The sequence below is a fragment of the Mauremys mutica genome, chromosome 11 (assembly GCF_020497125.1).
Source record: "Mauremys mutica isolate MM-2020 ecotype Southern chromosome 11, ASM2049712v1, whole genome shotgun sequence".
In the NCBI taxonomy this organism is placed as follows: Eukaryota; Metazoa; Chordata; order Testudines; family Geoemydidae; genus Mauremys; species Mauremys mutica.
Window position 1 is genome coordinate 3,028,183 of NC_059082.1, and position 9,249 is coordinate 3,037,431.

The 9,249-nt window shown below is 44.6% G+C and overlaps 1 protein-coding gene across 9 annotated transcripts in view; it reads left to right on the forward strand.

Annotated features, from left to right (window-relative positions):
* Positions 1-7,855, forward strand: part of TLE3 (TLE family member 3, transcriptional corepressor) — a 46,955-nt gene extending 39,100 nt beyond the window's left edge. For all 9 annotated transcript variants that reach the window (XM_044979294.1, XM_044979296.1, XM_044979297.1 and 6 more), the window contains 4 exons: positions 506-653; positions 3,681-3,831; positions 4,681-4,757; positions 5,291-7,855. In XM_044979294.1, coding sequence (XP_044835229.1) covers positions 506-653; positions 3,681-3,831; positions 4,681-4,757; positions 5,291-5,398 — 484 coding nt within the window. In that variant the 3' untranslated portion in view covers positions 5,399-7,855. The remainder of the gene's footprint in view (positions 1-505; positions 654-3,680; positions 3,832-4,680; positions 4,758-5,290) is intronic.
* The last annotated feature ends 1,394 nt before the right edge of the window (positions 7,856-9,249 follow it).

The following is a 9,249-nucleotide window of genomic DNA, read 5'->3' on the forward strand; positions in this document are numbered from 1 at the left end:
GGGCCAGTGTCCGCTGGCATCTCTCTCAAGCTTCCTTCTTGTTCTCAAGTCTCAGCTTTCACTGAAAAAGGAAAGTGAGTTTCTAGCTGCTACGAACCCTTGAAAATGGGAACTGAGTGCAAACCGGTGGAGGTGTCCGAGCCTGAAACATTAGCTCTGAGAGATGGGAGAGGTTGTTTTGTGGGAAGAGCTCGGGAAAGCATGACTACTTCGTTTCCCAGTTAAGTCCCTGCCAGTACGTGGCCTGTAGAACAGACTGGAATTTGTGCAGCTTCATTTGTTAGATTGTATCGTCTCACACGCACAATTCTCTTTGCTATAAACATAGCATCCAGCTTCCTTATCAGCAACTGTCTCGGCTTTGGAGTGACTGTACAGATACTAATGGGTTGTTGTTGATCCCTGAATGTAACGCAAAGCAACACAAGCGTTGAGAGAGACACAACTGTGTTTGGTTGAGTTTTCTAAAGCCCTTCCTCTTGTGTGTTGGATTTTTGCTTCTCAGGCAATTCCAAGGCCACACAGATGGCGCAAGCTGCATAGATATCTCGCATGATGGTACAAAGTTATGGACAGGTGGTCTGGACAACACAGTGCGTTCCTGGGACCTTAGGGAAGGAAGACAGCTCCAGCAGCACGACTTCACTTCCCAGGTAAGCCCTGGGTTTCTCTTGGCCTCTAGAGGAGGGAAGACTGCCTGATACCGGGCTATTGCGAATTTCATCTTGTTGTGGCTTCTGATGAATGAGGGGTTTCTTTCCTTCGGCACTGATACCGGAGCAGGGTGGGCTATGCTCTAACCAGTGGGTTTAAGGTTATCTGGTATCACCAGTATTTGGCTGGGGTTTGTGGCGGATTCTCTTCTGTGTTGAAATGTCATTCAAGGGTCTCCATGGCAACTGGCAGGGTGCATCTTAATATTCTTATCAATCTAAACGGGAGGGTGCCACAGCTCTGGCACCTCGAGTGTCTTACAAAGGTGGGGCAGCGGGGCAGGCATCTGAAGAAGTGGGTATTCACCCACGAAAGCTCATGCTGCAAAACGTCTGTTAGTCTATAAGGTGCCACAGGATTCTTTGCTGCTTCTACAGAACCAGACTAACACGGCTACCCCTCTGATACTTAAAGGTTTGTGTCCCTAGTGGGCTGTGGGTGGGAGGGGAATGATGCTTTTCCTTGTTAGTGTACAAACTAGCGATGTCTAAATCAAACACCATGGTCGTTCCTTTGTCAATAAATCAATGACATGAGCAGTGGTTGCCGTTAAGAAGCCAGCATTTGTCAACAAGTGCCGCACAATTGCCATAGTGAAGAACATGAGACTGGTCACACTGGGTCAGACCAGTGGTCCATCTAGCACGGCACCCTGTCTATGACAATGTCGGGTGCCAGATGCTTTGGGGGAATGAACAGAACCAGGCAATTTATTGGGTGATCCATTCCCTGCTGTCCAGTCCCAGCTTCTAGCAGTCCGAGGTTTAGGGACACCTATTGCATGGAGTTGTGTCCCTGCCCATCCTGGCTAATAGCCATTGATGGACCTGTCCTCCAGGAACTTATCTCATTCTTTTCTAACCCTGTTATACTTTTGGCCTTCACACACCTTTGGCCTTGGCCACTCCCCTGGCAAGGAGTTCCACAGGTTGACTGTGCCTTGCGTGAAGAAGCACTTCCTTTTGTTTGCTTTAAACATGCTGCCTGTTAATTTCATTGGGTTACCTCTTTAGGGGTAAACTGGTACCTCAGATCTTACTGTTGGTAAATGCTGTTGTCTTAATGGTGAGCAAACCCCTGCTGGATTAACCAGGTCTGCTGCTGCTGTAAGTGATACGAATTCCCAACTTCCTGTGGGATTTCCAGTTTCTATTTAACTGAACGCCCAGTAGTCTGAAGCTTACTCCAAATACCTGAGGCGGGGCGGCCATTGTCACTGCACATCAGTTCCCACAGACCCCATATCGCTAGTTAAACTTACAAGTAAGTGCCTGAGAAGGGAATAGAAACAATGCATGTCTGAGGGCTCTGCTGAAGGAGAGAGTGTCTCAGCTGCTAAGCCCCAGGCTCTACCTGTCAGGAGTTCCCACTGTATTAACGCTTGGCATTGGGAATCTGGCCAGCCTGGTGCCATGCAGTCAGTGGTGCTGTGGCTTCCAGCCCAGGACCAGGCAGGGCGTAGAGCCCAGTTAATCTTGCTGCTTTCCAGGCAGAGGTTTCCGACGCTGGGAAATGCTGGAAAGACGCATTCTGTCCACCTCCATAAATGCTCTGGCTGGAAACCTGTCCCTGGAGTCGGTTGCATTTGAGGCTACAGTGCTAGATTCAAAAGAAGAAAATCCCTTGTCGCTTGTTCATGTGGGTCCTGGTTTTGTTGGACTAGAAATGTCAGTAGTTTAGGTGATTGAAGCAGACTCCTTCCAAACTCAGCAAACCACTTTTGTGTTGAATCGTCGATCTTGCTGTCAGTTGTGGTAGCAAGGAGACACAGTTAATATCAACCCAGGGCATGTGTGCCTCCTAGTATAGGAGAGTATAGGGGCCCTAATTTTTATTCAGTTCTACTGGAACTTGGAATAGCACAAGACTATAAATGAAGAGCAGGGAATTTTCTGCCATTCTAGGGAAACGGTGCTCCTGACCCACTCCAGCTCCATCAATGAGGTACCAGAATCTCTCTGAACAAATCTGTGTGTGTTTAAATAAAAAGTTCCTGTTTCATGATGTGCCTTTTGTATTGATCCTCTGCTTTCAACAGAGCTGGAGTCAGTAACGCCTGGCTGCAGAAGCCATGGAAAATCCAGCAGTTGCAGAAGCTTAGTCTTGTATTTAATTGCACTGAAGCTTAAGTTAGGAAAAACAGGATAATCAGTGTTTAGTTCCTGGTTACTAAGATTCTGAGTGTGCATAGAGGTCTGGGAGAAAGGGCCTGCGGTTTCCTAGATAATTCTCCATTGATTTTTTTTCCCCTTTCATTTAAGTAGATCAATTCATACGTTATGTAAACAGTTTTCCTCAGCAATTACTGCTCCTGGACTCTCTGTCACCAGGGCTCAAAGAATGTGTAGCTGTGGGTGGCGATGGAAATGTGTACTCTTCTGGGGTGGGGGAGATTCATTATATGGAACTGGGCTCGTGTTTCTGCCAGCCCCGAAGTGTGCAGTTATTTCTGTTCTTGTTAGGTTAGGACTAGTCGTATCCAGGGCAGTACTCAGTCAGGAGGAAAAGACTCACACTTCAGCAACCAAGGAGAGGCATTCTCAGGGGACTAGGTAGTTCCAGCTACAGAAATCTTCGCCTCGAGATTGCGTGTTTAAATCTGGGTGAGGTCTGTGATGACTAACAATGGTTGCCACGTGGCTGCTGTGGGACAGTTGATGGTGCGAGTTTGGGCTCTAGCTGATGGATGCCCACATCACAACTGGCACCAGAGTAGCTGCCTCAACTACTTCCTTGTTGAGACAGTGACCCCAGCATGGTTGCGGCCTGCTACATGGGCCGGGCGGAGAAGCGTGCCATGCATCTGAGCATACCAGGGCTACTCTCTGGGGAAATGAACACCCTGGTGGTCTCCAGCACAGCCTGTGAGTCCGGTACCATGTCTGTAGCAAGGTGGGTTGCGGAAGGTTGGCCGGTGAGGAGACGAGCGACGGTTCTAAGACTGTTTTGTTTGAATATCCCTTTAGATCTTCTCGCTGGGTTACTGCCCCACCGGTGAGTGGCTTGCCGTGGGCATGGAGAGCAGCAACGTTGAAGTGTTGCACCACACCAAACCGGATAAATACCAGCTTCACCTGCATGAGAGCTGCGTCCTTTCACTGAAATTTGCCTACTGTGGTAAGTTACCTCAGGGCTGCTGGTGTGTTCAAAGATGGGCATGTGGGTAAGTCCCTGCTGAATTGGGACCTCTCTGAACCACCATCCTGAGCAGTTCCATAAGAGATTGGGTCTATTTGGTCCATGTGTAAATGACTTCCAATAGGATTTGTAAGGAGGATGGTTAAATTGTAGGTTCTAGTTGTAAAACAACCTCCCTGCTCAATCGGACTGAAGGTGTGTGTGATGTGCTAAGCAATATCACTGAAAACTCTGTTAATCAAAGTCCTGCCCACACATTAACTCGCTAACCAAAGCAGAGGGAAAAAGCACTGATTGAAAGCCAAGGCTTAGGAGTGGTGTATTGTCTTACTAAAAATGTCACATTTTAAGCTATCCCAGTTTGCTGCTATCCTCAAAGACAAGCCAGTTGCCTTCTGAAGTGACATGGCCAGCAAATGGTGGTAGTCATTTTATCAAAGCGGTTGATTAAAAGATACTAACGATAATAAAATGGCCTTTTCTGTTCAATAATCCCACACTGGTACATATGTAGATAGCAAATACAAGGAAACGTAGTGTCACTTGCCAGGGTTCTGCCAGATCTTTTCATTGGTAGGAATTGTTAGTATATGTGTGCTCAGCTCAGAAATGGAGAGGGGCAGTGTGTGACCTTCCCTACCGTGCATGCATTGATTTCACAGTAACTAATAATCTCCTGCTTGAGAGCTGACAGAGGCTTGGCTCAGAAAAGCCCCACCATTGGAATAATGTTCCCATTGTGAAACTAACCTACACAATATAAGTTGCAGATTTTGTGTCTGACCTGCACTGGTATGGGAGAACTGACGCCATGCTTTGTGTGTTTAGGTAAATGGTTTGTGAGTACAGGAAAAGATAATCTTCTCAACGCCTGGAGAACGCCATATGGAGCAAGCATATTCCAGGTAAGAGGGCGCCCTTGCTTGGACCTTTCGGACGTCTGTCCATCTTGTACCAGCTGTGCAATGGGGAGAGCCATTACAGCTGCAGAGCAAGGTTAAATGCTGCCCTGCAGCGAGCCGGGTTTGAGAGTGACCTCTGGTCTCCAAGCACGGGGCTAACACCATGGTCTGTGCAGTGTGGAAGGTACAGAAACTAAAAACTGGGCTCACCTACCTCAGGAACGGGGCAGATGTAACATCTCGCTCTTCTGCAGTGAGGCCAGGGATGTCTGCAAGCTGTCGTGTCAGTGTCTCACAGAAAACATGTGAGAACCCACTGGTTAAAATGACTGATAGTAAATATAAGTGAATATGGCTGAAAGGAACTTGACAGAAAAGTGTATTTTGGTGCATCTGAAACTTTAAAATTTATCACTGTTTTGCATGTAAATAACAGTAACTGTCTCAGCACAAAGAAGCTTTTCTCCTTAGTCAAACGCAGTTGGAAGTGGAAGTTCTAGAATCTGAACTGATTTCTGTTTTTTTCCCTTTTACAGTCGAAAGAATCCTCCTCTGTCTTAAGTTGTGACATTTCAGCAGATGACAAATACATTGTTACAGGCTCTGGTGACAAGAAGGCCACAGTCTATGAGGTCATCTATTAAACAAGGATTTTAACAGGGCTGTCAACTCTGAATATTAGGCTCGAGTCTGACAAGACAATGGCAAAATTCTGAAGGATGTAGGAAAACGAAAGGAGAGCAGCCATGCATTGAGAGGCTGTGTAATATGGATCTTCATGGACTCAGAGTAATGTACATGGACTGATGCGTTTCAGCAATTTTTATTTTAAGCCGTGGCATATCTGGATTTATTTGGAGGTCTGCGAATACGACACACATTGAAGCCCTAAACAGGTTTTGATTTGGTTTTAGGGGGTTTGTTGTTGTTCTTTTGTCTGCGCTTTGGTGGCACTATAAAGGACTTATTTTTTATTGTGATTTTTTTTTTTTTTTTTGCGCTCTATATAAGACTTGTGAAAAATGTAAATAACGGACTAGTAAATAGAATTGGAAGGGTGAGGTTAATCCTCCTGGTACACTAGTTGTGTATTTTTTTATTTTTTATTTTTTTTGTCTGCTGTAATTGTATTCCACTGATGGGTTTGGTGGTGGCAATTCCCCCCCCGGTATCTATTTGAGATACTACTTTGACCTGCAGCTTGTAACCAGATTGAGCAGAGATGTCCACTGGTGAAAGTTGTTCCTACTGTCGTACATGTGAATTGTTCGGTGTGTTAGTCAAATGTTTGAACACTGTATGGACTGAAGTTAAATTGGTCAGATCTTCAGCTACTGATGTGACATCGGCAAAACAATCAAATTTTTCTATGGATTTTTGTGCTCGTATGTTTGAAGAAAACAGGAAGTCCATGTTCTAAAACTTCTGCTCAAGCCCTTCTTGATCTTCGGACATAAATGATGAGGAATAATTTCAAAGAAAGCATAGTAAAATTCAGCTCAGGGAGCCACGAAAGATAATAGCAACTTATGTGTTTTGTATTCAAATGAAAGTAAAGAATTAGAATTGATAACCTTTAAAATACAATTCTTTTTTTAAAAAAAGTTTACTAACAAGTAGGGTTTGTGTGAGGTGGGGGCGAGGGGCTGTCTCTGGTAGGGGTCTGTGGCTTTATGGTCTTCGTCACTTTTGGTATATTGGTTCCAACGGAGCAAAACCCATCCCCACACAGGCCAGTGTGTCAACATTTTGTACTAAAAGGTTAAATAAATAAACGGGAAATAAAAGTATTTGTGTAGCAGAAGTGCTCACCCTGTATTGTAGCATATGGAAGAGAATTTTTATACTACATTTTTATGGATTATTTTTTAATTTTTGATTTTAATCTGGTCAAAAATAATTAGGGTTACAGTGAAAACTACCTGTTTGAAAGCGATAGTACAAAAGAAGAAACGGACAATGAAGTTGGAGATGTTCTTTAACTTTCTGTTCTTGGACATCCATTCAGCATCACGTCTGAATTGCAAGTCGTCAGCAGTACCCTCCAGCAGTAGCTATTGGTTTGGGGTGGGGGAGAACATAGATTTGGGGGTGAAAGTAAAGTTTTCCCTAAAGGAATTTTTTCCCTAAAGTCTCAGATTTTAAGATTGGACTTTTCCCGCCAGAACAAAAACAAGGGAAATTTCAAAGGCAAAAAGTATGCACCCCATGAGACTTTAGTGGTGATGCACCTCTGATTCCAAGAAACTTGCCTGTCATGCAAAAAGTGTGAATTTTGATTTGTTATGCACTGTCACAAAAAGCTCTTAAGTAAAAAAGCGTCTTTTAAAAGAGAGAGTGGGTTTTTTGAAGTGCAGTTATGTTCAGAAAAATGACTATGTAAAGATGGCACCACGTTCAGTGGATCTGCTTTCTATGCATAAGAGAGTCAGATCTGCTTATTTTTAGTGACTACACATTTTTACTCTTTTCTGTTCACTGTATTGTTCCGCAGTGCGATAGCAGAAGGAGACAGATTTTTTTTTTATGGCCTGCTCATCATCTGCGGAATGATTTTAGTAAGTTCCAGTTGCAGGATCATTATTACTGGTGATAATGTGAGAGTGCTAATGAACCCAGCTTGACTCTCAGACCCCCATGTGAATTAATCCATTGAGAGTCAATGAACACAGAGCCAGAGAGTGCCATATGTAGAGTCACTTTTCGGTGTACAAGCCACACTTTACAACCAGCTTGGAATGAGTTGGAAAGGGTTAGAGGGTTTTGAACTTTGAGTGAAAATTCCCACTTTAATAACACCACAAGCTAATGTCCCAAAATGGTTGTTTGCAAGTTGGTGCTTTTTAAATAATAATAAAAAAAAGATCAACTGGGTTTAACTAAGTAGGCGGAGGGTTACTAAGTCACTGTCTCAACTTTACACCAAAGTATGTAGCAGAATATGTACAGCTGTTAATAACTACAACTGTTTTTGTAAAAAAAAAAAGTAAAGAAAGAATAAAAATTAAATGTAATGAAGCTCAACTGAAAACCAAGTGTCTATAAACCATTTGCTCTCTGAAAACCTGCACTGAGTTGTTAATAAAAACAAACAAACAAAAGGGTCATTGTTGTTCTTACGGGCGGTGAGCCTCTACGTCGGCCAGTGGAGGGATGAAACCCAAGGTCAGTATCTCAGTTTCCTGCTCACCATGGTCACAGGCTGGGCGGCTGCTGCTAAGCTCGGGCCTGATCCAGAGCCCCTTGAAGTCAATGGGAGTCTGCACTGAGGTTGAAGAACTTTGGCTCAACGACCGCCAGACGAATGTGCGCTGCTGTTCTGTCTCCGGTTGTGAGCACAGGGGCTGGGTAGCTGGACTTGAAGGGAAAGTGAGGAAGCAGAGATCAGAGGACCAATCCCCTGGGCCAGCTCCTACAGTGCGTAGGGTTGTATCCCCTGTTGCCACTGTAGAGGAGCAGTTTAGAGCATGTGGCACGTGTTCCTCCTCCCAAGGTGACTGGTGGGCAATGGGTGTGACGGTTCAGTGTTACGATATGTAAATGGCTGCTGAAGTCAGCTGTGAAAGACAAACCAGCAGCAGAATACGTTAGAGCTGCTACATGAGACTCCAAAGTACCTCTGCCAGCATTTTACTTTTTACTTTTCCTGTGACAGACGTTTCTAAAATGTTTTCAATTCCAAACATAAGTCATGAGAACACTGTAGCCAGGCCTTGAAGCTGGCTGCGTGCTGTAATCCAATAGATTTGGGGATGGGATTTCCTCCACATCTTTTTTTTTTTTTTAAATTCAGTCTTATTTGGGAAAACATCTGTTCTGTGCAGAGCTACCCCTTCCCTCCCACCCCCCCACCCCCCCCAGATGAAGAGACTAAAGAAGTAGCCTGGGAGGATGATCACAACTGCTGCTAGTATTGGCAATACGATGGTACCTGCTTCCAGAGACCGGAGGATTGGCCACCATCTACTAGAGTTTGCCTTTAATTAAAAGTTGAACAAAAATTAATACAGAAAATCTGGATACTTCAAAGTTCTTGGTGCAAGTTTCTCCTTAGAACCATCTTGCCCCAGTTCTGCACTGATCAACCCCGGGATGATCTTGGTCTTCACACATATCCTGTGGATGTAGAATTAAGTTGGTACTTTAATTTTGGTTGGTTCTGTGGCCTAGCACATGGGCAAACGGACACTACTCTGTCCCTTTGATACATAAATATCTGCTGCACCCCACACGTTCTGTCCGGGTGGTGAGTGAGGCCGCTGTTTCCATAGACAAATGGAGTAATGCAATGCCCAGTGCCATTTGCGGGGAGGAGAAAGTCTTTGGGTTCTGTAGGCGTGCAACCAAATTCTTATTTCTCAGAGGGGTGGGGATAAGTTGGTCTCCTCTGTGGAAATTATTTGATGCAAATGTCTAGTGTTCCATTGCTTTCAGAACAGGCGACCCCTGACAGAGATAAAGCACTTTTCTTGAACTAGGACATATGTAACATCCT